The sequence below is a fragment of the Melanerpes formicivorus genome, unplaced genomic scaffold, assembly GCF_026170545.1.
Source record: "Melanerpes formicivorus ecotype bairdi unplaced genomic scaffold, bMelFor1.0.p_v2 SCAF_8, whole genome shotgun sequence".
NCBI classification, from domain to species: domain Eukaryota; kingdom Metazoa; phylum Chordata; class Aves; order Piciformes; family Picidae; genus Melanerpes; species Melanerpes formicivorus.
In genome coordinates this window covers 19496592-19524389 of record NW_027142360.1, presented here as the reverse complement: position 1 = coordinate 19524389, position 27798 = coordinate 19496592, and the positions used below count along the sequence as shown (strand labels likewise).

The window sequence follows — 27798 nt, the reverse complement described above, 5'->3', positions numbered from 1 at the left end:
GAACAGACTGCCTTCATTGCAACCCAGCAGTAAAACGCCCCCCTAGAGCCACTTCCGAGGCAGCCCCGGGGAAGAGGAGGAAGTGCCGTTAAAGTCGGTGAAGAGGCTGCAAACAGCCCTGCAGGGCACAAAACCAGCTCAGCCTTGCTCCCTGAAACGCCGACCCCTGCCCAAAGACGCTCCCCGGGGAGGGAGGAAGTGGGCTGCAATCAGCTCGCAGCCTGGAAGTGACTCTGCTCTCAAACAGGAATTGAGAGCAGCTGGGGGACTTCCACCATGCCCTCTCCTTGCTCATGGGAGAGGGGACATCTGCCTAGCAAGGCTTCAGCTGTCTGTGGGACGAGCTGCAGGATTGCAGGGGCAGGACTTGAGCTGCAAAGGGTGAGGGGAAAATGCTTCCCTTGTCTCTGAAGGCAGAGGATCAGGAAAGAACTCTTTATTTCCCATAAATACAGCAGATTCCTCGCGCCGGGCGTCTCGCTCTAAAGGTTTTCTTCCATTTACAGAATTTTGCACTGAAAATATATACAAGTCTGTTCAAGAACCAAACAAGATCTGCAAAGAAAAAACCCCATACAAAACCCTGAAAAGAGAGCAGAAAGGGAAGTAAGACACAGCAGAACCCCACCATAAAGACCTTGCTTCCCCCTCTCCTCTACTGCTTGCTCCGAGACACCTCTCACCGACACCTCTCGTCTTCGCCGTCCGCAAGCCAAGAGTGCAAGGCACCCCACGCACCCCACATCATTCTCAATCCTTCCTCTACATCTGGCAAGCTGGTGTGGGGTGCAGCTTGCCCATGCCTTTAAAATCAGGCCCTCTTAAAACTAGCTTGGGGCAGAAAGCAGCTCCCCTGGTTGCAAGTCCCATGGAGATGGGGAATGCTCGGGACATGCCAGCTACAGTCTCCTCCACGCCTGCAGATCCTCACTCTTATGTCACAGTGATCAGGCAGCTGTGGGACAAGCCCCCTCCCCCCGCAGGGAGCCGGCTTGCTCACAGGCTGCGGGCAAAGGTGCACAAGGCACAGCTGTACCGCCCCCCGGTACCCACCCAGTCCGGTTGGGATCCCAGTGCAGAGTTCAGTGGCGCCCCCTGGTGATGAGCTGGGCTCCACCCTCTCCGTAACTCCCAGCCTGTCACCTACCCCACCTGGAGGACACTGAAGAGCTCAGAGAGCCCACCTCCCCACCAAACTCTCCAGCCCAGCCAGGAAGGAAGGAGACCATATGCTGCTTCTCTCCTGTCGGGCAAGAGCCTGTGGGGAGATTCCCTCCAACCCCAGCATGTCCCTCTCAGAACTGACACACAGAGCAAAGTCCAGTGCCACTTCCCAAAGCTTGCTGTGGTAGATAAAGCAAATGGGAAGCACGTGGGCTTTCTTGCTGTGGGGGTTGAGTGCCCAGGGGCTCCAGCTAAAGGGGACAGAAAAGCACACAGCAAGAGCTTCCCAGTCCCCAAGCTCCCACCCCAGGTCCCATCCCCCACCAACAGCTCTGCTGGCAGCTGGAAGGAGTGGGATAGGGGAAGATCTCCTCCTGATCCCCTCCCAAAGCAAGGGCAGCTGCCTCCTCTCTGGTGCTGGAAGGACACCCACTCTGTCCAGGCTTGTTCCACACCAGCTCCAATGCAGTCTCACTAGATGGGGAACAACTAGGGCCCAGCTCCAATGAGATGGCAAGGGGAACAAGGGAGAGCACCACAGAACATGAAGCAGCTGAAAGGCTGGGAGGCATAAAGGGGACAGACAAGGAAAAAGTTCTTCCTTTGCTAGGCCTTACCCCAGGGCTGAGGCTGTTAAAGCTCTCCATCCTTGCTCCCCACTGCACCCAGGGGGAGAGCAGGGTTAGAAGAGAAACTGGACAGACTGGGGAGGGAGCAACATCTTTGAAGAGCAGGGAAAGCAACTGTTCACCCACACAAAGCTTTACACTCCACTCCTGGTCTTGTGGGATGAACATCTCCTGGCATCTCTGCTCTCCTCCTTGATGCACGCTCCCTCCGGCCCTTGCCCGGCCCTCTGGAGATTAGAGCGTGAGCAGCAGCCCCCCACCCGCCCTCCCCACCTCCTCAGGCTGCTCCAGCCCCACTGGGCTGGCTTCCCAAGGACTCTGCACTGTAGTGCCTGCAACATGCAGCCCTAGAGATTTCCCCAGGACTCTGGTGGGGGGAACTGGTCCACATCCCCCATTTCATTATAGGTTTGCTCTCCCATGGTGAAGGTCAGCTTGTACCGTAGCCTCACTTTCTCCTGGAGACGGGGGAGAAAGGACAAGCAGTCAGAAGGTGTGGGAGGTTAGAAGTCATGAAGTACAAACCATTCATGCCTCTAGGAAGCTGCAGAGGGAACAGGGACAGGGTAACCTGTCTTGCCCACACAGCAAGACCAGCCCCAGGCAGTACCATTACCTTCTGCGGGTTAGCGAGCAGAAGGACCTGCGTGATGGCACTGGGGTGGACAATAGGGTTGAACGCTGGCAGCTCTGTGCCTGAAGGAGGCTGTAGCTTCACCTTCATCACCTAGGAAAAGAGAAGAGCACCCCACATTCCTGAGGGAAACCTGGCAGCAAGAGCCCCTGCTCCCATATCCAGGGAGCTTCTGGTGTCTAGTCAGAGCGTAAACCATTGTGCTGGTTGCCACTCTTCTGAAGGCACCACGACTCACGCTCGGCCCCACAGAGCTCTCTGCACCTCCCCCCTCCCCCCACCCCGTGTTTCCTGCAAAGGGAGAAGGACACTTTGGGCCAGGCTGGGGAGCTGAGCCCCAGCAGCTGCCTCACCTTGGGGACGGCAGACTGAAAGACGATGTTGCGGATGGGCTGCGGGGCTGTGCTGAGCATGGAGATCACCACCACCAGCACGTCCGGCCGCTCGGGCAGGGCGTCCTTGGCGAAGTGGAAGAGGACACGGAAGCCATGCTCATCATACACTGTCACAGGAAGGATGCTGCCTGGGGGAAAGGTAGGGACAGGCAGCAGTCAGGCAGCAGCCTTGCAGCAACCTTTCCCCATCCCCCAAACAGCTGGCAAAATCCAACAAGCCACAAGTTTCAGAACACAGAATTCACCAGGTTGGGAAAGACCTTCGAGATCATCAAGTCCAACCCATCATCCAACACTATCTAATCAACCAAACCATGGCACCAAGCACCCCATCCAGTCTCTTCCTAAACACTTCCAGTGAGGGTGACTCCACCACCTCCCTGGGCAACACATCCCAATGGCCAATCACTCTTTCTGTGACGAGCTTCTTCCTAACATCCAGCCTAAACCTCCCCTGGTGCAGCTTTAGACTGTGTCCTCTTGTTCTGGTGCTGGTTGCGTGGGAGAAGAGACCAACCCCCACCTGGCTACAACCTCCCTTCAGGTAGTTGTAGACAGCAGTAAAGTCTCCCTCCTGCCATCTCCTTTTCAGGCTAAGCAACCCCAGCTCCCTCAGCCTCTCCTCACAGGGCTGTGCTCCAGACCCCTCCCCAGCTTTGTTGCCCTTCTCTGGACACCTTCCAGCAACTCAACATCTTTCTTTAACTGAGGGGCCCAGAACTGGACACAGGATTCAAAATGTGGCTTTACCAATGCTGAGTACAGGACAGAATGACCCCCCTGCTCCTGCTGGCTGCACTGTTCCTGACACAGGCCAGGATGCCACTGGCCTTCTTGGCCATGTGGGCACACTGCTGGCTCATGTTCTTTCTGTCAGCCAGTACCCCTCAGGTCCCTTTCCACCTGGCTGCTCTCCAGCCACTCCAACCCCAGCTTGTAGCTTCCCTTCCACTTGCACATGGTTTGTTTCTCCCCAAGCCTGCCCCCCTCTTTCACCCTGGCTCACTGGGTTTGATTGACTCCAGAGGCACAGTGACATTGGCCAGCGAGATTTCCTGGGGCAGCGTGGTGGCAGGAGGCTGTGGTGGGACTGCAGGACTTCCTGCTGCTGTGCTGGCAGCTTTTGGAAGTGTAGCAGGGGCAGGCAGCTCTGAGTTCAGCGTTGGGTTGGGGGAAATGCTCTGTAGCACAGGCAGAGCACTGGGATTGTTGACTGTGGTGCCAGAGCTGCTCCTGTTCTGGAGATCCCTCAGGGTAAGCCGTGGGGGTGGCTGCTGCTTCTCCCTGTAGGCAGACAGAGAGCAAGGAGAGGAACAGGGTGGTGAAATGTTATGTCCAGCACCCCTGAAACAGAAACACTGAGAGAGAGGAGGCACTGCACTACCCCTGCTTACCACCGCATTTGCTGAGACTCTGGAGGCAAAGACTGTTGCAGCAGAGTTTTGCCAAGGAGGTCCAGGTCATCCAAGCCACTGGTGGAAGGAGAAGGTTTTGGGGAGGATGTGCCAGCATCTGTTTTGACTGGTGGTGTTGCTGTGATGAGATCGTTGCTGTCTGATGACTGTAAAAAGAGCGCAGAGCAGAGCCCCCTAAGCAGGGTCACATTCAGCACCAACCAGGTGCTTACCCCACCTATGCCATTTGTTGCTTTCACCACCCTCCCCATCCTCTGCCCTGGCTCTCAGCACCTTACCTGGAAGCTGTTCCAGACACTGTTGTCACCAGCTTGGGCAGGATGTGGTGCTGGGTCATTCAGGCCTGCCAGGGGTAATAGAAAACATGAAGCTTAGGTGTCAAGAGGGTAAGAGCATTAAGTGGTGCCTGAGTGTGACCAAGAACCAGGGCAGAACCACCAATGTGATCTCCTGACCTCATCCTTGCATGCAGGAGAGCTGGCAGGGTGACAGATTTTTTCTGCCCAGGGATTCTCATTTGCAGTCTGCAGCTGGCAGAGAAGAGAATACCAGGCTGACAAGCCTGGCTGCCAGCTTCACCCTGCTGTACTCAAAGCAGCTCTCTTAGCAAATGGATACTTTGTTGGGAAAGCAGGGCTCTAGAGCCTTCTAGGATTGGCATCTCACAAGCTTTCCACGTGAAGGGTTCTACAAGTCCCATGCATCTCTTGTCAGCTCATTACTTCAACTGCAAGGAGTAAACACGAGGAGCTGGGGGGGATCCACCCTTGTGATCCCATCTGGGGATGGCCATTGCATCACTCTTGATTTACCTGCCAGGGCAGTTTTCCCACAGCAAATCAGAGGGCACATCCCTGCAGGCTCTCTCTGTCTAGACTTGGAAACACCACAGGACTCAAACTCAGAATCCTAGCAGGGTCTTTCCCTCCTTCTATCTCACACTAAGTGAAGGACACCTCATGGTCTTTCCTTATTCACTGTTCCCTCATTCACCTTCCTGCTGTAAGGAGAACCATCCATGCACTGTTGTGAGTCAAGGAGAGTATGCAGAGGTTTTGCTCTGGATTTCTCACCTAAAGACATCAGTTCATCATCCAGCAAGGAGACAGAACCAGCTTGGTCAGGCATGGGGACTGCTGAGCCACCTGAAAGGGTGGGCAAGGCTGGGTAAGAAGGGCCTGCTGCTGGGAGATCCAGGCCTGAGAGATCCAGAAGTGCTGAGGTGCTTTCTGCAAAGAAGGAACAAGCTGAGACAGAGACCTTACCCAGTCCTTATGCAGTGTGCTGAGACCAGTTCCCATCCTTCCTCACACCTGTAGGAAGGAATTCCTCTGCTCTCCCTTCCAATTCCCTCTCTTCATGCATCAGTTATCTCCACAAACAGTTTCCTTACCTCACCAGCCCCACCCCAACCTCCTGCAGATTTCAGCTTTTCGCTTCTCTCCATGTTCTCTTACATTGCAGACCAGCAACAGGGTGCCTCTGCTTGACCTCCCTGGCCCCATTTCCCACGCCCCCTCACCTCGAAGGGGACCAGCCACCATCTCCCCGTTGATCTCTTCTCCCCGGACAAGCTGCTTGTAGAGATTGATCACCTGGGTCAGATTGTCATTGGCTTGCAGGATCTCCGCTGGAAGGCCACAGTTGGGGAGTTTGGAGACCATGAGGAAACAAAGAAAGTGACTTTCATACCCCAGCTCTACTCTTTGGAAGCAAGGGGCCCAAGGAGCCAGCAACAGCCCCCTGCATACAGCGCCTTGGCAGCTGTTGTGGCAGACTGCACCAGGGCACACTGACACCTCCACAGCAGTCCCAGCAGGACAGGCTCAAGCCTCATTCCTGCAGGGCAGTGGAGGATGGCTGCCATGCTGCAACTGCTGCCACCTGCCCTTGGTGCCAAATCACAGACTGACCCGCGGTAGGCAGGCACCCCGAGCAGAGCAGAGGCTGCTGACAGATGCCATGCTGTGGGCAGGCCGAGGACAGGCTCTAAGAAGGTGACTGGGAAGGGGACAGGATGAGAAGGGTCAGATGTGCCTACCCAGAGCTTCATCATTGTCTTCTGTGTCACTGGCGAGCCGGAAGAGCATGGGCCTCATGCGCTCGCAGCGCTGATAGAGCTCCTGGGGGAAGAGGAGCAAGGGGTGCTGAGGCCAGCAGCAGGATGCTCAGCTGGGGGCACAAACAGGCTTAGGAGGGTCACTCATCCCTGCTAAACTGAGAGGGTGCTGGGATGGCCTTTCCTCACCTTCATTAGGTCCTCATTGCTTTCTGTTGTCTCCCCCTTGCTGTAGTTTGTCACCATCTCTGTCAGCAGCCTCACGTTGTTGTTCACCTCCTCAATGGCATTAACCCTCTTGGAGATCTTCTCCATGCGCTTCTGGTCCTGGAGGGGAAGCACATGGGGAAGGATGTCCTTGCTCTTGTCTGCAACTTGGAGAGGAGGAAGGCTAGGCCAGCCAACACACAGCTCCTTTGACTAAGGCACAACAACACTGCCCTCAAAACAGTTCCCACTCCAGGGGAAAAGCAAACAGCTCATCTCTGGGTTAGTGCCTGCCAAACAGGGATGGAGCTGCTACAGATCTAGTGCTGCAGCAGGGCTTGGGCCACAGAAAGTGCCCAGAGCCATCCCTCCAAGTAGGCAAGGGATGGCAGAAATCACACAAAGACTCTCTAGCAGTTGTTGATGCTGCAGAATTTTGAGCTTCTGCTCAGTATGTCTGTGAGAAGACAGAGAGCCACTGCTCCCATGGTGTCAATCACTGTCACCCAGACTACCATCCCTCAGCTTCCCTTTTCCCCAGCCACACCTCCTGAACCATCTCCTTGATGAGCTTGTTGGCAGCCCGGAGGTCCTCGGGATGGGAACTTTTCAGGAGACGAGACAGTATCTGCAAAAGAGAAGGAACCTCTGAGCCCAGGCTGAGAGGGGGGCAGCTGGACTCACCTGCAACACTAGAGCCACTAGGGCTGCCCCTGCCCCCAGCCTCCTCTGGTAGAGGCAGTGGACAGTGCCAGCTGTTTGAAAGCCCAGTCATGAGAGCTTGTGGGCTGTCAAGAGACCAGGGAGAGAAGTACAGCTGGTTCTCCTTTGCCCACTGTGGTTCTGGTTATGCAAGATGGGTCTTTCCCTGAAGATCCCCTCCATTTAAAACCTGCTTCTGACTGCCCCTTACACACCATGGAGACCTTGAAGCACAGCAGCACTAGCACTGAGAAGGAGAGAAGGCCTGGTTTATGCTCATAGGCATAGGCTCAGTGAACAAGCCCACTGGCCACCCTTATTTGTACACCATGGAGGCAGAACACATCCCCTGCAGCAAACTGGCATCACACCTCTGCTGCACAGCTACAGCCAGGGGAGCCAAATACCTGCTCCAGTGCCTCAGCACTGGGAACACAGAGGTTTGTCTGGGTGGTGAAACAGTTCTGATAGGAAGGCAATACAGGATGGGTCCACGAGGGTGTGAGTGGTTGGGCAGTAAGATTGCAGTGCTGGGGGTGGGGAAGAGATAACACCAACAGCATCTGGGACTGGGATTTAAATCTCATGGCCAGATAACTGAAAAGCCTGGAGCCTCTGAGCAAATCCCTCAGAACCTGCTGGGCTAAGTCAGTGCTTCACCCTTTTCACTATCTTGCAGCTAAGCACTCCAAAGGTCAAACAGACCCACGTGCCCCACCCTGGCTGCTTCCTTTGTCATGGTTCTGAAGTGGGCCCTCAGCATTCCTGTGATGAGTTTTCTGAAGGACAGCATGTAGAGCAGAGGCCTTGCCCCTTTCTGGATCTGCAGCTCAGGGGGACAGCTTATGGAGCAGGAAGACCTTGCCTGCTGTCCTTCTCCTTGCACAGAGCGCCTTACCTTGGATTTCTCTTCGTCATCAAAGATGATGTTCTTGGGCCGAGGGGGAGGCGGGGGTAAAGGAGCATCATCAGGTAGTTTTGGGTCACACTTCACAATCCCTGCAGTGGACAGCAATGGAGAGGTCAGGACTCACTCACTTGGGAAAGGCACTGCCCCCTAGGTCATCCCTAATGGTCCACCAAGCCCAGCTGGTACCAAGGGTGTGTGGATTTGCTCCACCTACCCCTGATCCTGGATTGTGATTTCATGGATGAGCTGCCCTCTACTTCTCACAACCATCCTCTCCTAGGAACACCCAGCATCAACTGCCAAAGCACTCTCAGCCCTTCAGCCCCAGACCTTTCCAGTGCCCTATCTCCTGCACAAGAAAGCAGATGTCCTCTCCAACCCAGCAAACAACTCAGCTACCAGCTCCCTCTGACCAGCTAGGAGCCCCAAGGCACGGCCCCTGGTGCTGAGCCAGATGGCCCAGGAAGGGGAAAGTCTGTTTCAGATTCTGTTCCAGCTGAAAACTAAGTGAGAGCAAACCATCCATCCACCCTCCTCTTTCAGAACACTGCCTCTCACCCTGTTTCTTCAGCATCTGGTAGGCTTCTGAGATCTTCACCTCATGAGGCAGCCCCAATGTCCAGCTGTACATCAGCTCCAGGATCTTTGACTTCACTTTTTCTGGTGTCCGGCTGCCAAGATACTAGAGGAAGAGAGAAGGGGTGGCTTGAACTTGATCTGAGACCTTGCAGGTCTTGCAGGCTCCTCTCCTCCCCTCCCCCAGGAGAAGTCAGACTGTTCCCAATGGCAAAAGGAGAAGGAAAGAGGAAGCAAGCAGGAAAGCTCACGAGGCCTTGCAACATGTCCTATGCTGTCCTTGGTTTCCACCACAGGAAACACAGGAGGTGGGAGAAGTGCTACACCAGCAGCCCCTCAGCAGCACACAGGGACAGGTGGGAAGGCTCAGGCAGGTTTCTGCTGGCTTGTGAAGGACAGGGTACTGCTAATAGAAGCTGCTCAGGAATGAGGGGACAGTAGGGATGGGAGGAGAAGGACTGTGGGTAACAGTCCCTGGGGCAGGGCTGAGCCCTTTCTCCCAAGGGCACTCTCCAGCACAAGTGCCTGGCACCCTTTAGAGCTAGGTGAGCCCCATATGATCAGCATCCAGTGGTGAGATGTCTCCTCTTGCCAAGCAATCATCCTTCACCCTTCTCCTGTGGGTCTGCTGAGAGTAGTGGTGGTAGCAAGAGAGCATGTGCCACCAGAGGCTTAAGACAGAGAAAATTCTCTAGGGCACCTAGAAAGAGGAGTTTAGGATGCTGCTGTCCCTGGCCGTTCATCACCACAGATCACAAGCTGTGACTGCCAGATGAAGGTTTTCCTTAGTCATAGACAGTCTGTGTTAACGCTGTACTTGCTGGTCTTAGCTGCCTTCACTGAACAGGAGGGCATGCACAAGTTGTTCTGCAGGAACAGCAGCATCAGCAGAGCAGAAGGTAATGACCTGGTGCTTCAGATAGGCTTGCCAGAGTGCCACTGACCAGGCCTGGGCTTGTCCTCTTCAGAGTGTCTCAACAAGGCTGGGACACCCCAGAGAAAGAGAGTCACGATGTCAGAGCTGAGGAAAGTTCCTGAGCACATGTAGCACAGACAGAGCCCGAGAAAGATGCAGGGAAGGTGACTCCAGGCACGCACACAGTCTCACAGGAGCTGCTTGCATCATGTCTAGCTGTCCCTCAGCTTCCTGCATCAAGAATCAGCCTGGAGCAGAGGGGTGAAAGCTCACCTTGCCACTAAAAACCTCAGCAGGGAGCAAGCACTAAATCTCCTGCTAGCACTGTCCTGTTTCCCATATCCCAACGAGTCTCTGATCTTTTTGCTCAGCCACCACTTCTACCCAAAGCCCTCCTGCCCCCAGGCTCCAGTCCAGAGACCCACCTTGGGTGATACCACTTTGATGAGCTCATTAAGGAAGCGAAACTTGCCCACTTCATCGTGGAAGCGCTTGCCACAGCTCTTCATGCAGGACTCCAGCACCTGGGGACAGAGCATGGGGTCAGCAGCAGCTTCAAGAGCCAGCTCCCTCCTGTTCCTCCCTCACCAGGCACAGAGCCAGTGCCTATCCTCACAGCAGTGTGGAGAGACATCTCCTTTCTCTCCCAGGTGGCTGAGCACACTTCCAAAGGGAAGCAAGTTTCCTCTTTGGGGTCAGCCTTTGCAGAGGTGGCTCAACAGCCCATGGAAGGGGATCCCCTAGGAGGGGTCACAAATACTGGGGTTTCAGGTGGTGTGATCCAAAACACAATTAAGAATCACAAAATCCCTAAGGTTTGAAAAAACTTTTCAGATTATTGAGCCCAATCATTAACCCAGCAGTGCCCAGCCCACCACAAAAATAGCCCTGAAACCCTTCCTGTCAACTGAGTATGATCCTTTATAGAGACAAGACCTTTCCTACCAGACACCTCTCATGTGACTGGACCTTGTCCTCTCACAGACCTTCAGTCCCTCTCCCACCCAAGAGCCCAGCTGCTCCAGGCAGTGGGAATTCAAAGCTTTCCATGCTCCTCCAGTCCAACTGGAGCAACTTCACACCCTGGTCCTCCATCTAGCTCTACCAGCCCGCAGATGCCCTTACCGTGAGGGCCTGGATAGCTTCCCATTCCTGTGGAGACTGGATCTTGTGGGCAAGTAGTCTGGTAGCAAGTGGAGGGCTGGAAGAAGTGAGAGGAGGGAAAAAAACCCCAGCTGGTTATCCATGAAGAGACTGGTACCTGTGTTTCTATCTAGGAAGCCAGGGATGAATAGTGTAGTGCAAGTTTAATGCATGATAAGGCACCAAGACACCTCAAAACCCTGGAGGAATCTTCTCTTTGTAGATCAGGAGCCCCCACTCACCCTGACTTGGGGTCACTTTGTGCCTACCCATCTCCTGGGACAACCCCCCTGGATTTTACCAGGTGGGGAATCATAACCCAGACCTATGATCCAGAGCAGCCTGAGGAAAGGATGAAGTACTTACCCCTCTAATTCCTTATTGAGCTGCTCACAGAAAGCATTGATGCCATCCCAGTCCAGGTCCTTGTTCAGGGGGTTGGTTGCTTTGTCTGCGTGAGAAGGGGACAATGAGGACGATCTCCCAGGCTCCCACCCTGCAGAGGTGAGGGTTGGGGCAGCTCCATCCTCCTCCCTGTCCAGCGCTACCAGGTGCATTCGCGGAGGTTGGCACGGAAGGCAAACCGGACTCGCACCCACTCGTGCCACCCCGTACAAGCGCTGTGCACAAACTCTCCGGCACCGTCTCCCTGCCTTCAGCACACGCTGACCCAGCGTCGCTGCACGGACGTCCGCCGACACGCTCCCCGCCCCGCGCTCAGCTGCAGGGTCTCGCTTGCGCTTCCACAGCCGCAGCCACGACCACCTTCCCCCTCACGTGTGCCCCCAACCACCCCATTTCCGCGAAGCTGCCCCCTCCCCGCGCCCGCCCTGACACTTCGCTACGCGTGACCCCTCAGACTCTTCTCGCGTTCCCCTTCAACACCTCCCTTCCTTCACGCCCCAGTGCTCCCCCAAATAGCTGCACCCCCCACCTCCCGCCCCACCCGCCCAGCAGCCGTGGCGGCTGAGCCTCTCCGGCAGCGCGGCGGGGCCGGGCCAGGCCGTGTCAGAGAGAGGGGAAGGTTGGCCTGGGCCGCACTCACTGATGCGCGCCTCCAGCGTCTCGGGCTCCATGGCGGAGGGTCCCGGGCCCCTCCCGTCCCCCCTCTTGCCGGCTCCTCAGCGAGGCAGCGCCGCTCCGCCGCCGCCCAGCCGCCCGGCCCGGGGCCGCCGAGCCATGGAGAGCGCACCGAACCGTCTGGACTGCCGCTCCGGCGGCTTCACCATAGAGAGCCGGAAGTCGACGGCGCACAGCACCGCCCCGCTGCCAGCGCGCCCCCTGCCGAAGCGCACCCCCCAGCCATCATCGAGCTCACCGCGGGGCGGGGAAGGAAGCGGAAGGCCTCCAGGAGAAGGACATGGAGAGCGAGGAGGCGCAGGGCAGAACAGAGCGCCGGAAATCAGGGGCCCCATGGAAACAAGCCGGCCCGGCCCTTCCCGGAAGCACTCTCGTACTGGCAGGTGATGCCACTTCCGGCATGGGATTCGGGCACTTCCGCCACGCCGGGCGACAGCGTCCTTTAAAAGGACACGAGGCCGGCAGCTGTGGCGCATGCGCGCTGCGCGCCCGCCTGAGCCCGAGGGCGGCGGGGACGAGCTGAGTCCCCTTGTGGTGACCGGCGGCTGTCCTCAGGCCCTCTCAGCAAAGCAAGCGGTGCCCCCGGGGGACGGCTGCGTTAGGAGGCATTACAAACGGTAGTCAGCCAGCTCCCGTGCCCCGCTCGGAATGATCTTTAAATAGCTGCCGGGTCTGTGCCGGCGGGGCCTGGCCCGGCTGTCTGCTGCCCGGCCGAGCAGCTGCGGGGGCGGCAGGTTGGTGAAACCCTGGGAATAAAGAGCTCCAGTCAGTTTGCCCTCCTTCTCCTTGCAGCCTTGGTAACCCAGGCCAGCCCTAATTGTGCCACTTAATGGCGCTTGTTTGCTCTGTGCTCCAGTGGTCTTGGAAGGAACAGCGTGTCTGTGTCCGCCTGGTGATTTATTGCTTTCCTTGTTTTGTTGCGGGTTTTGGCCGTCCTTGTAAGCAGTGGTGGTGAAAAGCGCCAGCTCCGTGACCTCCGGGGAGCACGGGCCTGCACCGGCCTGAGGAGTCCCTGCCGCGGTGCGTCGGTGCCGGTGCTTGGAGCTGCCTGCTGGAGCCTCCCGCGATAAGAGGGCAGTGTGATGCAAACCTATTCAGCCTTGAAGCGTCTAATCCTGGAGACAGACATCTGAGTCATAGTCGTCCTGTGCTGCGTTACTCATTTACAGTGCTAATTCTGCAGACGGCAGGCGAGGGAACTGCCTCCGTGTCGCACCCCTAATGGCTTTTCCTTATGGGTACCTATTGTTTTGGGGGGGATTTTTTTGCCATCAAAAAGTACCTTTTGGCACCTGAGTGTAGTTCTTTATTTAAACTGTTGCTGCCTTGCATCACAAAGCCCCTTTTTTTAAGCGCCTTTCATAGAGAATTGCCACATCCTTCCCTCTGCTGTGTTCAGGCACGTTTTACGTGGGTTATTTTAATCTTATGAGTCAACCCTGCCTGTCACTGCTACCCCCTCTGAGGTGTTTTTTCTTTCCTGAGGATCTTTAAATCATATTTAAGACATTCAGGCCCAGGTACTGCTTTTCTAGGCTGTGTGCAGTCCGTGTGGAAGGCTTGCATCTCTTCCCTCCGCTCCATGAAGTGATTCCTCTGAAGGAGTGGCTTTGCAGTTGGGGGTTTCGTGGCCTCCTTTTGCTCAGGTTTGGATCTGTGAGTCTCAAGGTCGTTTATTTTCCTGTCTTTGGCAACACCCAGTGGTTAGCAAGTCCTGTGATGAATGGAAGGGCTGCACCTTTTTTCAGCTGGTTGCAAACAATGGCGAGTGAACTCATGCATAAGTTGTGTCAGCAGCTGCCTTTCAAACCTGCTTTTATTTCTCATAGAGTTGGGAGTCTTTTTTTCCCCCCTTTGGGTTGTATCTGCTTTCCATGTAACAAGGTTGCTAAGTGCAGCAGAAAAGAGATCTGGGTCTGAATTTTGCTGCCTGTAACAGTGGCTTGATGAGATGTGAAGCAAAACCTTTCTCCTGTGCCTTGATTTATTTTTACTGACAGCTGGAATCACAAACTAGGTTTGGTTGGAGTGAAATGCTCCATGTTGTAATTAACTCTGCTCAAGAACGAAAGTACTGAGACTATAATTAGCTCGTAGCCAGTTGCAGAGGAAAGTGATTAGGCACAGGCTGAAAGCTTGGGTAGTTGATGTGGGAGGAAAGGAAATTTGTGCTGGCAGAGGGGAGCGGGATCCCGGGTTTGGCTGTCCCGTAGAGGGCAGCAGCAGGCAGGAGAGCTTCTGCCTGATAACCTGGGCTCTGCAAATGCTCTTGGTGCCTGTACAGTCGAGGTGAATCGCAAACCAGATCAAGTTCCCACTCAGTTGGGAAGGGAAGGTTGTCTTGCAGGAGTGTTGGGTCTTCTGGGAGAGGTAGTTCCATCCACCAGGTCATCTTCAGCCACCAGAACCACCCTGTTACCCTTGTTCTCTCCCAGTGTTTGGTTTCTCTGCCTTGTGTGTTTATGTAGACCCTACAATGTTTTTCAGATGTGCGTGTGCCTGGCAGCAGAGCTTTTGTGTGATTCCTGCTGGCTCTGGCCTGTGACATCAGGTTCCCTTTCCCCTGTCATATTCCTCTTTCCTTGGCAAAGCATTCTGCTGGAGACCTTTCACTTTCCTGAAGCTGTGGTCTTTTGTTCATTTGTTTTCCTGCTCTGGCTGACTGCAGCAGCCAGTTCCTGGTGTTCTGGCTTCATTTTACCTCTGCTACTTTCTCTTGGCAGAGGGCTGACAGCACCTCTCCTGACATCACCTCGGACCACGCATCTCTTGCACAATCCTCTGGCTTTGCAGCCCTGCCATTCCCTGACCTTGGCTAATCTGCTTCCTTTTGCAATACTTCTAAGCACCTTTCCCAGTGGAGGGTTGCAATTACAGAGGCAAGTATAGAGTTGCATACTTCTCTGGAGGGAGAGCAGGCTTGAGCTCCTTTCATCTAATAGGAAATGTCTCCTTCCCTTTCATATGCAGCACTTTCTTGTGGTGTGCAGTTATCCACCAGGATTGCTCCCTTCCATTTCTTCAGCATTTCCCTCTTCACAGTAGGAAGACCTGTCCCTACTGATCAAAGGCATCCTTCTGCAGCTACAGGAGCAGAATGAGGAAACAAGATGCTGCATAAGGGATCAGATCTCTGCAATTAAGCATGTCTCAGAGCAAGACTGAAGGCAGCACACAGCTGCTGCCTCAGTTTCCCTGGTTGTTAGCATGGGGGTAGTTGTACTTGCATCCTCTGGGGAGTTGCCTTGACCTCTGTAGACCAAGTTTCTTTTCCACATTGGTTTTGTCATTGGCTCAGTGAGAGAAGCAAATACCAGAGTTAGGGGTGAGCTGTGCAGCTTGCTGCTTGCATCTGTTGGAGCCCTCCCTCCAGACTAGGTAACTCAAGGATTGTCTTGCTCCCCCAGCTGAGCAGGCAGCGATGCCCTCCTGGCCAGTGTAGGAAGTGGCAGTACCTTGTTACCCCCAGGGAAAAGTTCATCTGGATTTGGTGTTGCTGATAGTGCCTTCCCAAGAGGGTCTGAGACAGTGAGAGGATGCTCTGTGAACACAGGAAGGCTCTTGCTGCTGAGGAACAGTACCTGCAGCAGGTAAAGATGAAAGAAAGCTGTTAGGACAGAAGCCCTAGTCATAGCTGTGGCTTAGGGGCTGATAGGATATGCATCTGGGTGAGCCAAAACCAGACCAGGGAGAGGAGGACCTGTCAGGTTAGAGAGAGCAGCTTAGATTTATGGGGCTGCAGTGAGCATCAAAGGCCCTGAGCCCGCAAGGGGGAGCCTGGATGAAGTCATTCACAGCCCCGCTGACGAGATCAGCTCCGGGCTGGAGCAGAGCCACTGCCGATACAGGGCACTCGGGATTCAGGTGTTGAGAGAGGCACTTGACAAGGGAAGCAGATCCACCCCTTCTTGCTCTGCCCTGCTGTGTTACCGCTAGCAAATGGAAGGAGCATCTTTAGAAGGTGCAAGTATGGGCAAAACCGGTTTAAGGGCCTGGATTTTGCTGAGCTACAGCCTGGCTCTAAAGAACAGCAGGAGGGAGAAGAAGGAGAAAAATCCTATTGCAAAGGCATTTTTCACGGGCATCCAAGCATGATCTGAGCAGAGATCAGTGACATGAAACTAGGCCTCCTGGAGCAAATCGGGGAGGCCAGCTGCGGCAGGTCCCCCCCGCCCGAGTGATGAATGCATCCCTGCATTGCGGCGCTGCTGAAGCCTTTCCCGGGGGCGCTGAGCGTAGCAGCAGCCCCTGGAGCTCAGGACGCGGCGGCGCGCAGCCTCCCTGTGGCGGCACGGCACGGCACGGGGAGCAGGCAGCCCCGCCGCCAGGTGCCCCGGCGCTGAGCGCACAGCTCTGGGCTCTGCGGATGGAGCAGGTTTGGCAACTGCTGAGCTTGAATAGCTGGGCTTTGGCCCAGGCTTGAAGGTCCCCCGCTGCCAGTGGTCCTACTTTGAATGCAGCTGCCTCACGTTCCCTAGGAAACTTCAGCCGCTGGCTGAAAATGGCAGGAGGAGGCAGCTCGGCTGTTCAGCCTCTGCCGCTCGGCTCCTCAGACATCTTCAGCCTGGCTTTTGGCAGCGGTGAAGAGCAGCAGGGCGGAGTGAACCCAGTGCTGGGGCACAGCAGACGTGGGCTCGGGAATAAAAAGAAAACTGTGACCCAGGAGGAGGGGGAGGGAGAGGGAGGCTCAAAGTCTGCGTATGCAGATTTCCCGAGGGTGGACCTGGCCTTTTGTCGGTTCCACTCTGGTCCCTCCAGCTTCTTTTGTCTCTGTAGGCGCAACAGGAGCAGGGCCAGGCCCGAGTGCTGCCTCAGGATGATGGGTCACGTTGCACGGTTGTTAGCATCCTCCCTGGTGTGGTTTTGGGCTGTGCCAGCTAGCAGTGCCCAGCCGGGGCTGGGAGACAGGGTGGACTCGGGACTGAGTGTTTAACCCTCAGCGTGGGAGCTGTGACCTGCTCCTTAGTTTCTTGACCGAGTGAAACTCCTACGCTGTGTAAGCCCAGGTCCCTCTGAAGGCAGGCATTTGAAGTGCAGGCTGCTGCACCCTGCATGTTTATCCCCTGATTTTCCATTTTTTTTCCTCTCCCAAGACGGGAAATGTCACACAGCAGGTTGTAGGTGAGGGTGTGGGATGGGAGTGTGTGCACCAGACTGAAACCGGGAAACTCTCTGCCTGCTGGCTGAACACAGTTGTGACTCAGTGTCCTGCACTCCATGCTGTGGATCATTGGCTGTGTTTGACCTCCTGCCTTGTGAGGTGGGAGAGATGCTATGAGGAAATGTTGCCCGAGTGCATGAGGCCATGGTGGTGTGAGGGCCAGCTCCTGGATGCAGTGGATCAGACAGGCCTGGGCCCACAGACACGTTGTGTTTGCTGCCCTGGTTCTCCTGCTTCAAGCAGGGAGAGTGAACCAGAACCAGAATAAACCAGGTTGGAAGAGACCTTCAAGATCATCGTGTCCAACCTATCATCCAGCACCACCCAACCAACTAAACCATGTAACCAAGCACCCTGTCAAGTCTCTGCCCGTCATGCTGCTCACAGGGCATGCAGTTCTACAAGGCCTTCCATGCTCACACACCTTTGTCCGGTTTCCACCACCACCCCAAACTACATCATGTTTGGGAACTCACTTGGGGAGCAGGACAGGGGCAGAGATCATGTGTTTCCCAGTGTATTGTGCTGTGGATAGATGAGTCCCCTGGTCAGGAGAAGGATTAGACACATCTTCAGGCCTCTGCCTGGAAGGGCTGTGTTCACTGGCATGCTGCTGTTCCACTCAGCCCAGTGGGCATCTCAAAGGCAGCGTCCACATTCTGGGTCTCCCCACAACCATGTTGCACCTTTGCTGACTTAGATCTGAGGTCCAAGTCCTCCTTCTTTCTCCACCTCCCTCTTTGCACAAAGTGGCTTTGCATTGTGAGTAGCTCTCCTCCTCACAGGAGTGCTCTGGCTGAATTTTTGGGAGAAGGATTCATGCTGGGAGTCAGTGAGACGGAAAGCACTAATGTGGCAGTATGACCTAAGAGTGGACTTGGAGACCTCTTCTCTCCAGCTGTCCTCCAGCTGCATGGCTGTCCCTACAGCCAGCCAGTCACTTGCTGGTATCTAGAGCAAGCACTAGGCACTTCTCAGCTCATCCTGGGAAGCTGTGCCTCTGCTGGAGCTGTTCAGGAAAGATTCCCACCCCTTTCCTGATGAGACTGAGTGAGTAATAAAGATGTACTTCAGAGACAGGGTTGTGAGGAGTGCTAGGTGCACGTTTAGGACCAGAGAGCAGGTCTCCACTGGCTCTTTCCTGCTGTTGTGCAGCAGACATTGATGCGTGTCCCATCTTGACAGGAGAGATAAGCTATCTGTGAGCAGCTGGGAACTCGCCTGGCAGCTGCAGCCAGCGGTCCTCCTTGCATTGTTCTTATCAGATCTCCTGCTTTGGCAAGTTTGTTTGTTCCACAGTGGATGGACACGTGCTGGGGGCTATTCAGCCTGGGATGTGATAAGATTTGTCTGGTGTGAGTTGTGTTCAAAGCAGTTAGTTTGTAAAACCCTTTCCCCCCTTTTCCCCTCTTGGGAGCAAGTGTTCTTCATCCAGGAAGCTGACTGCAGTCAAAGTTGGGAGTCTGCTTTGCTGCTGTGGGCCTCTCAGGAAGGGGGAATCTTGTCAAAAAAGAAACCTGGGGACAGCCAAAGAGACAGCAAGGTTCTGGCCTGAGTGTGTTGCCAGTAGTGAAGAAAATAAGGACAGCAAGAAAAGGCACAAGCTGGATGGAAGGAAAGGAGAGCCAGAGAGAGAGAAGAGCCCTGCATGACTGCTGGGAATGCAAAATAAGTATCTACTGTGCTCTGGTGAGGGCTTCTGTACTACTGGCTATGTGGGATGGGTCAGAAGCAGGAGCAGAGGCGGCCAGGAGCAGGTCCAGGGGAGGATCAGGATGCTTATATGGTCTGGTAGATAAAATAGGATGCCCTCAAATGCAAGGCATGTTCCTTAGTGCCTAGTATAGGCTGGGAAGGGAGATGAGGTGTCCCAGCAGGGCAAAGCAGCTGCTGACCTGCTTGCTCCCTGTGGTACCACGCAGAAATGAAACATCTCTGGGCAGTGCCAATACCAAGCCGACTCAGGTGCTGCCTTCAAAAGCTTCCTCACCTGCTGGCAACTCTAAGCAAGGCTGTGACTGTAGCTCCTCACTGGGAAGCAGGGAAAAAGTAATTTAGCACTCCTTGTGCCAACGAGGGTTGGGACCTCCTCTGCGCTTTGATTGTCCTTGGAGCTCCTGCAGCAGGTCAGGCTCAGCTCTTTTCACTGTGGATTGCTCTGGAGGGTCCCCTGGAAGAGGGGAGGAGAGCGACAGGGAAAGTTGTGTGGGCCTGGGCTTTTCTGAAGTCTCTTCCAGATGCCTGCAGCTCTCTCTTTAGATGCCCATTTCCAGCAGTCAGTCATTTAGGGATTTGGATCCCCCCTTTTTTTGGCAGCTTTTCTTCCCCATTTCCATCTGCTTTGGTTTTCACCATTTCATTTTGCAGGGCCATCAAAGGGAGTTTGTTCAAGCTGCTTTTGGAGCAACAGCTAGTTTTGACTTGACAACCCCTTCCTTGGCAGACCTCAACCATGGCCTTAGATCCAGGGTGGGTCACCCCTTCATACCCTCTCCAAGCTGATGGATGGTAAGGTGGCTTGCTGCTTGCCCGTGGCACTGGGGGATGTTTGGCTTCGGTGACGTGAGCATGGGAGAAGAGGCCTTTTCTTTTTTGCTTCCACTTCTTTCCAGGCCATGAGCTGTTAATTCTTGTGGCTTTTCAAAGCTTGCTATTTCTCCCCTAGCATTTCTTTCCCTCTCTCTTTCTTTTTTCCAGTGGATGAGCCACCCTTGGCATCGAGCCCCGTGCGTGTGACTCAGATGGATCCTGCTTGTCTGAAGGATTTCTGCAAGTCCTCAGAGTTGTCCAACCCGCCCGGGCTCAGCGCTGGAGCCCGTGAGAAACACGCTCCAAGCCAGGCAGGCGGTGCCAGCAGCCCTGTTCTCCCTCTGCAGGATGGACCACCGCGCCTGGGGGCTTGACGGTCGCTCTCTGCGTGCCCTTGCTGCCCTGTGGGAGTGAGTCCGAGGCGGCTGCTGAGAGCTGGAGGGAGGGAGGTCCCCACGGAGCTTTTGTGTATGGCGCAAGGCTGCCTTTCTCTCTGGCTTCCTCGAGTTCCAGCCAGCTGGCCTCACGCTGGCTTTGTTGTGGGAAATGGTCCCCTTGAAGTCAGGGGAGCTGGGCTCGGGGCATCTCGGAAGTCCCCTGGCTTCCACTGTTGGAAGGCATCTGTTCCTCTTGAATGCCTCTGGGTTTCAGACTTAATTGGAGCCACTCAAGGGCTTGCTTTTCTTTTCAGAGGCACTGAATGCCTTAGTATCTTCTGCTGGTACATGGTGTGATGAGGAATCAGCATCTCTGAGCTGCATTAACCAAGGGAGCCCAGCTTCCTTTTAGCTCCTAAGACAAATGTGCAAAGCTGCACTTTTGATTTATGTATCTATTTATTTATGTATCTATTTATTTCTTTTTTTATCTATCCATAGGAGCTTTAAGATGAGAATCAAAACCAGAAGAGAGGTTTTTTTGGATGCACACTTGAGTGTCTGTGGCTCAGTTTTGCCATGTGCAAAATAAGGGGCAATCAATGGTAAAGTACAGCTGTTGGAGATTGTGATCTATTGGTGCAAGTAGAGCATAAGACCTCATGAAGCTGATTCCTTGTGGAAAGCTCTGCAGAAGATTCTTTTCCCATTAAGCTAATAGTGTCTAGAACATGTCCAGAGAAGGGCAATGAGGCTAGGGAGAGGCTTTGAGCACAGGGCTGGCTGAGGGAGCTGGGGCTGTTTAGCCTGGAGAAGAGGAGGCTCAGGGGAGACCTTATTGCCCTCTACAACTACCTGAAGGGAGGTTGTAGCCAGGAGGGGGTTGATCTGTTCTCCCGGGCAATCAGCACCAGAACAAGAGGACACAGTCTCAAACTGCACTAGGAGAGGTTTAGGCTGGAGGTGAGGAGAAAGCTCTTCCCTGAGAGACTTCTTAGCCATTGGAATGTGCTGTCCGGGGAGGTGGTGGAGTCACCATCCCTGGAGGTGTTCGAGTGGGGATTGGACGTGGCACTTGGTGCCATGGTCTAGTAGTCATGAGGTCCTGGCTGATAAGTTGGACTTGATGATCTTTGAGGTCTTTTCCAGCCTTATTGATTCTATGATTCTGTCTTGCCTAGCAAGTCTGGGTAAAGCTGGGAGATCTGAAAAGTCCAAAAGGGGAGAAGCCACAAGCCTTCTATGCCTCTTCACTTTGACAGTAGGGAAGCTTTCAACACAAGGGCATTTTTATCTCCAGGCATGTTTTTCAAAGTCTTTTCCACAACCCACATTCCTGGCATGCCCCCATGAGGGAAGAATTAGAGAAATGAAGGCTGGAAATGGAACTGGGTGGCATGCAACCAGTCCTCTGGCCTCCCTCTGCTGATGTTCAGTTCCTTCTCCTGCCCCTTGGGCAAGCTGAAGACCCCTAAGACATGACCACCTGGCAGCTTGAGTTGATGAAATGCCTCTAGTGCCTGGTGAGCCAGCTCCCATGCATCTGAGCTGCCTTCCAGCCCTCCCTCTGCACTACTCATGGCACACAAAAATATTGCTGGAGACTTCAGAGCTGCCTGAGAGATGCCCTGTGCAAAGTTATAAGGGCATAACTTGGCCCTGGGGGTGGAAACCATCCATCAGAGTGCATTTGAGCTCCCCATGGAGATGGGAGCTGCTGATCACTCTGGCACCACTGCATTTCTGATAGGGTAGGGAGAGGAAGCAAGTCTGTAGGTACATTCCTCCCCAGTGCTTTTGATCTACTCAACTGCTTGGTGCAGCTTCCCTCCACTGCTGCCCCTAACCCTGAAGAAAGTGAGGTTTTCCCACATTTTGGCTCTTCATTTAGCTTTATCCATTCTCCTTCTTATTCCTTACATCCTAAGGAGGGGAAATTGCACCCTACAGATGATGGGAGGTGATGCTCACTGGAGGGTAATGGCCTCTAATCCCTTGCCCTCTGTTCAGGGCATGGATGCTGCTTCTATACTTCCTACAAGGACTCTGGATGACACAGTGTCAGGGATCTGTGGCCTGAGGGGTGGCAGAGAACAGAATAGAATTAACCAGGTTGGAAAAGACCTTTGAGATCATCGAGTCCAGCCTATCACCCAACACCATCTAATCAACCAAACCATGGCACCAAGCACCCCATCCAGTCTCTTCCTAAACACCTCCAGTGATGGTGACTCCACCACCTCCCTGGGCAGCACATCCCAATGGCCAATCACTCTTTCTGTGAAGACCTTCTTCCTGACATCCAGCCTAAACCTCCCCTGGCACAGCTTGAGACTCTGTCCTCTTGTTCTGGTGCTGGTTGCCTAGGAGAAGACACCAACCCCCACCTGGCTACAACCTCCTTTCAGGTAGTTGTAGAGAGCAATAAGGTCTGCCCTAAGCCTCCTCTTCTCCAGGCTAAGCAACCCCAGCTCCCTCAGCCTCTCCTCACAGGGCTGTGCTCCAAACCCCTCCCCAGCTTTGTTGCCCTTCACCTCCAGTCCTTTATCCCTTCCCATTTTAGTTGATTTGAACCTGGAGACTTCAGTGCCTTCCCTAGAAGAGCCATCCTGCCCTGGTTAACCTCTCAGGTAGATTAGTGCTCATGGGCACCACTTTCCTTTTGCCTTGGCAGCTTTTGCATCTCCTGGACAATCCCCTTCTGTACACACGCTCCAGAGGCACAGACCTGCTTATCCACTCTCCTGCTCACCTCAGTGTTTGAGGTAAGTACTTTTTGTTCTCTCAGTCCTCCTCCATTAGGAAGCTGGCTGGCTTTCAGAGCTTAGGGATCAGTTGGGTGAAGGTTGCAGCACTACCTGCTGAGAGGCAAACCAATGCCTCTCAAACAAAGGGCAAACTGATTCTTTCAAACCCAGCTGGGAACTTTTGTGACTGGCAGGAGGAGGACCGAGCAGCTCTGTCAGGACAGGATGGAAATCTCTCCTCGGTCCTTCCTGAGCCCCGGCCTCTGAAAATCCAGAGCTCAGCTGCTTGAAATCCACCCCACAGCCCTCTAAGGCAGGGAGCATTCCCACTTTGGCTTCATTAAGGGGGAAACCGAGTCAGAAAGATGGCAGCTGCTGGGAGGAAGCACAGGCAGGGCCCAGAGGAGGCTGGGGAGCATGGTTTAAACCAGGTCACCGCTCAAGATTTATTGTGTGGAGGTTTTCTTTTTTTCTTTACTCCCGCACTGAAATCCTTCCCCAGAGGCTATTCAAGGAAATAAATAGCCAGTGGAAAGGGACAATAGCTTGCTGTGGAGTACAAATTATATGAAGCAGTAGGAAATAATAGCAGAGTGAGCAGCTGCTGCTCTGAGAAAGAATGCCCGGTCGCTCTCTCCATCTCCCTTTGCCTTGAGCGGGCAGCGCTGCCTCGTCCACAGCACCCGCTCCCTCGTGCCTGGAGTGCCAAATGGGACAGGCACCTTTTCTCCCCACAGTGTTCTCCTCCAGTGCCAAACTGAGACCACAGCCTTTTGAGAGGGTGGAAGGGAATCTCTTGCCTCATCTCACAAGGCTTGGGCTGAGACATTCCCACAGCCAACATGGCTACCTCCCATTCCCTTTGCTCCCTTTTCCCTTCTGGACTGGGTGTCATGATTGGAGAAGACCCACAGCACTCCTGGGAGGAACTGTTCTTAGCTCATGACCTCTAGTGAGGATGCATTGGCTGCCCTGTACCTCCAAGCCCTTTGAAGCACTTCCTCAAAGCATGGTTGGGAGAGATGGTGGAGACTGTTGTGGTGTGCCAGTGTGGGTTCTGGGGGCTTCTCCCTGCCACAAAAGGCCCTGAGAAACCTCTCTCATCTAGGGTGGTTGGGCTACCTTGGCTGTGAAGTGAGGAAGCCTGTGGTTTTCCTCAGGGTTTCACACCTAGCTGGCTTTCTCCTGCCCAAATAGGAAAACAAAATAAATACTGCTGCCAGCAATGATGCTGCCAAGGCTCTTGGCAGCCTGCTGGGGAGGGTGGCATTCTCTGCTCTCAACAGCTATTTGGGTGCCCTGTGGTGGCCCTAGGCTACGGTACATGAGATTCTGCTGTCCAAAGCACCTTGAGGGTCTTGAGATCTCCCCAGGAGCAGCAAGAAGGCTAGAAAGGACTGTAAACCCCAAAATCTACCTTATGGGACCTCTGCAAGTGGAGCTGATGCATTTCATGTGGTGAAAGCTGCTACTCTGCTGGCTGAAAGCCAATATTGCTGCCTTGGTCTTTTCCCTCCTTAAGTAAGATTTGGTTGTTTTGTTTTCTCCATGCAACATTGCAGGCCTGCCTGCTCCCTGCTGGAAGCTTGCCTTGCCCTCAGGTTGAGCATGACCCCCACCCTCATGCCAGTGACTGCTTGTCGGGTTTCTGCTGTCCCAAGGCACAGTCTTGGAATGTAGCAAAGCCTCCTCTGGTGTGAACATAGGCAACCCACCACAGTACAGCCAGCTGCCCTCCAGCCAGGATGGACATCTATACAGGACTCTGGAGAGGCACTCTCAAGCAGGTACCCTACTAAGGGATCATGCCTCTGAGGATTTGTGGATCCCTTGCTGGTGGCTGCCAGCTTCCACAGCCATTGCTTACATGTTCCTCTCCCCACAGACCCTCCACCTCCCTTGCAGATGCCCCTCAGCCGGATTTCCTCTTTCTTTGGGATTTATGTTCCCATCACATCGCTGCTTCCCCAGGCTCGCTGCTCTGCAGCGTCTGCAGGGAAGCATCAGCCTTCCCCTTTCACCTTCCTTTCATCATCCCTATCACCACCTCTGACTACACTGGAGAATTTCAGCTCTTCTGGGGGTCCCTAAGGTCTCAGCCCCTTCCTGCATGGCCAGCACATACCCTGCACGAGAGAGGCCATCTGCACAGGACCGGTTTCTGGCCATGTGGAGGCTCAGCTCTGCAGACAAAGGAAGTCGCCAGCGCTGGCAGAGTTGCTGCCTGGTTTCCCACTATTGTTCCCAGTGGCAAATAAAAGGGGGGTGAACGCCCCTGCTGAGCACTGCAGGAGGGGGGTTAGCTTTATCCTGATAAGATCTCAGGGCCCCTCTCCAAGCCGTGAGGAGCCTCGTGCTGCTTTCCTGCCTGCCTCTTCTCACATCCCTGGCGCTTGTGGCCCTGCACATAGTTCTCTGCATGCGGCACGTCCCAGCCCTCGGGCAGTGCTGCCCATCGGGGAGCCTGGGAATTGCTTAAATCTCATGAAGTGCCTAATGAGGAGTGCACATAGGGGAGCTCTTTCTTCAGATCAAAGTCACCGGGATTAGTCTCTGTGAGGCCTTGCAGAGGCAAGGATCCTGTTAATCTGTAAGCCACACGGAAGTCTAGGGGCACAAAATCCACTGTGAGAAGCGTTTCTGAGCTAAACTACTGGTACCTCCCTGCCTGGTTACTCTGCCCTCTGAAGAAGATGGCTGTAAGGGCTTTGGCTTCTGCTTCTGTCCTCTGTTACTCAAGGTGCCCAGCTAAGCAAGGCTGAGCAAGGGACTTCTGTGCTTGCTGCTTGCATTTCTTGGGCTGCGAGTGATGCTGCCCACCAAACCCTGTGTTGTGGCCCTCTGCTTTAACCTTCTTTGTATCTCTGCTGTCATGCTCTCCTCTCTTGCTGCTGAGGACAAACCTATTTTAATCTACCCTCTCTCTCTGATGTCTTTTCTCACCTGCTGGCTTCACCCATCCCATTCCTCTTTTACTGAGAAGCCCATGCAAGACCTCCAGCATGGAGGGGTTTTGGCTGTGAGAGGAAACCCAGCTGAGAGCAGTAGATGTTCTCCCAGCTGGGGCACCTTCTCCAAGCAATGCCTCTCACTTGTGGTGGCAGGGGAGGAATGGCTGAAGGAGTCCCACAGACTATTTTTCCCCTCTGTCCTAGAAAAACTTTGAAATGTTGAACCTGCATATGAAGACTGGGGACACCCTGGAACTCAAGGGCAAGATATCTGATGATGCAGAAGGGTAAGTACAAAGAAACCACCTTGAGATGCCACAACTGAAGGTGGGCTGCAAAGGGAGGTGGTTTTCCAAGACCAGCAGGCAGAGAAAGCCTGAGCATAGCTCAGTGTTAGGGAAGCCCCCAGGCCACCCCTGTGGAGCTCCTCCAGCTCTGAGCAGAAAGAGAAAACAGGAAGCACTGAGCCCCTGCAGTGCTAATGGAGCAATTGGGTGCAGAGCTGTGTGTTGGATCTCAAGTCTGCTAAGACCCTGTCCTGCCTGTGGAGCTGACCTTCCTCCTGTTCACCCCCAGCTTCAGCATCAATCTCGGCCACAGCTCCTCAGACTTGGCGTTGCACTTCAATCCCCGCTTCAACGAGCCTGTCATCGTCTGCAACTCCTTGTGCTCCAACAAATGGCAGACAGAGTATCGTGATCACCACCTCCCTTTCTCTCAGGGCTCCACTGTCAAGGTGAGGGGTCTGTGCCAGCATGGAATGGTGTGTAAAGCTGGAGGGGGGGAGGGAGGAAAGGGGAAGCCCCTGGTTAGCAGATTCTTGTACCCTGGTCCTCCCAGTCCCATCCAATGTCTCCTACTCCCTCCCAAGAGGCCCACATCCTCTGGGGTTTTGGTCCTGATTGCCATTTCCACTCCATCTTCAAAACCCCAATGCTTCCTCTGGGAGCTTTGTGCAAGTCCTGTCTGCCTCAGGCTCTCTCAGGTTGTGGAGTCTCCCCCTCTGGAGATACTCAAGGCTCGCTGGGATGCGTTCCTGTGTGATCTGGTGTAGGTGATCCTGCTCTGGCAGGGGGCTGGACTAGATGATCTTTTGAGGTCCCTTCCTGCCCCTGAAATTCTATGATTCAAAATGCTCCTGCCCCTATACCTGCTCAGCAGGTGAGTGCATGAGAGGCACATATGAAGGTAAAAGGGGTCTCTGAGAGCCAGGATCTTGCTGCTCTCTACTTCTCTCCCCGATTTCCTCCTGTGCAAACACAAGCTTTAAGGCAACCCAGCATTTGGAGCCATGTCCAAGAATCTCTTCCTCAGCTTGTCTGTCCTTACTACTCCTGAATCAGTGCTGCCAGTCTGTCCTTCCTCTCCTGTCCTAGTTGCTCTCTCACCCCAACAGATGTCCTGACATGTTAACAGGGCTGCCTCTAGAAGCAGTTCTGTTGCTGTGGAGAGGAAGGTTGTTTCCTCAGTCATGGCTGGCTTTTGGGGAAGGAGTGGCAAGGTGATGGCAAGGTGGGGAATGATCTCTTAAATCTGCAGTGTCAAGCGATGCATCCTCATCCTCTCTGTGTTTGTCAATGAAGTTCCTTTTTCCAGGTCCTGGTGAGCTGCTGAGGACACTGGGGTGCCAGGTTTATTCTGCCCTGCTCAGAGCAGATATAAGCTGAGAGACATACAAAGACACATGAGTTCAGCTGCTTTGAGTTAACAACCTGAGTAGCTGAAAGCCCTAGGAGAGATCCTGTCACTAGCTCATAGTCTAGATACCAGCTCAGACTTTTGATATCAACTGCTCATTTCCTGCATCACTCTCAACTCAACCCCCTGCACCTTGCTTAAAGGCTGTGGGGGCCAGGTCTGACCCTCACATCCTGATGTCCTTCTTGTTCCCAATTCTTGCCCTTCCTCTCTTCTCTTCTCCCAGCTTGCCATTGAAATGAAGGCAGACAAATTCGAAGTGAAGCTACCAGATGGGCATGATGTGGAGTTCCCCAACCGGCACTGCTACAACAAGGTCACATACATGAGCATCAACGGAGGCTTCAGGGTCACCTCCTTCAAGCTGGACTGAGAGCCACCACTTGGTGCCATGGTCCAGTCATGAGGTGGTGTGGTGACAGGTTGGACTCGATGATCCTCAAGGTCTCTTCCCACCTTTGTGATTCTGTGACTCTAGCTCTAATAAAAACCCAGTCAGTGAGAG

The 27798-nt window shown here is 54.2% G+C and overlaps 2 protein-coding genes across 8 annotated transcripts; one reads left to right on the top strand and one right to left on the bottom strand.

The window, feature by feature from the left end:
* Nucleotides 1-421: 421 nt before the first annotated feature.
* GGA1 (golgi associated, gamma adaptin ear containing, ARF binding protein 1) lies at nt 422-12154 on the bottom strand. Of its 2 annotated transcripts, none has more exons than XM_068142390.1 (17): nt 12069-12154; nt 11117-11201; nt 10733-10808; nt 10033-10131; nt 8674-8797; nt 8104-8204; nt 7051-7131; nt 6486-6623; nt 6279-6360; nt 5760-5867; nt 5311-5466; nt 4516-4580; nt 4217-4383; nt 3829-4106; nt 2781-2950; nt 2410-2520; nt 422-2251 (listed from the first exon to the last, which is right to left on the bottom strand). In XM_068142390.1, the coding sequence occupies exons 4-17, from the start codon at nt 10114-10116 to the stop codon at nt 2141-2143; spliced, it is 1776 nt and encodes a 591-aa protein (XP_067998491.1). In that variant the 5' UTR covers nt 10117-10131; nt 10733-10808; nt 11117-11201; nt 12069-12154; the 3' UTR covers nt 422-2140. The 2 variants fall into 2 exon arrangements, with proteins under 2 accessions (XP_067998491.1, XP_067998492.1); XM_068142391.1 differs by lacking the exon at nt 12069-12154 and adding an exon at nt 11796-11993.
* On the top strand, nt 12149-27792 carry LGALS2 (galectin 2). Of its 6 annotated transcripts, XM_068142397.1 has the most exons (7): nt 19371-19499; nt 19689-19930; nt 20399-20502; nt 22572-22662; nt 25800-25882; nt 26172-26331; nt 27520-27792. In XM_068142397.1, the coding sequence occupies exons 3-7, from the start codon at nt 20477-20479 to the stop codon at nt 27664-27666; spliced, it is 507 nt and encodes a 168-aa protein (XP_067998498.1). In that variant the 5' UTR covers nt 19371-19499; nt 19689-19930; nt 20399-20476; the 3' UTR covers nt 27667-27792. The 6 variants fall into 6 exon arrangements, with proteins under 6 accessions (XP_067998497.1, XP_067998494.1, XP_067998498.1 ...); XM_068142393.1 differs by lacking the exon at nt 20399-20502 and having other exon boundaries at nt 19351-19499; XM_068142394.1 differs by lacking the exon at nt 20399-20502 and having other exon boundaries at nt 19390-19460.
* The last annotated feature ends 6 nt before the right edge of the window (nt 27793-27798 follow it).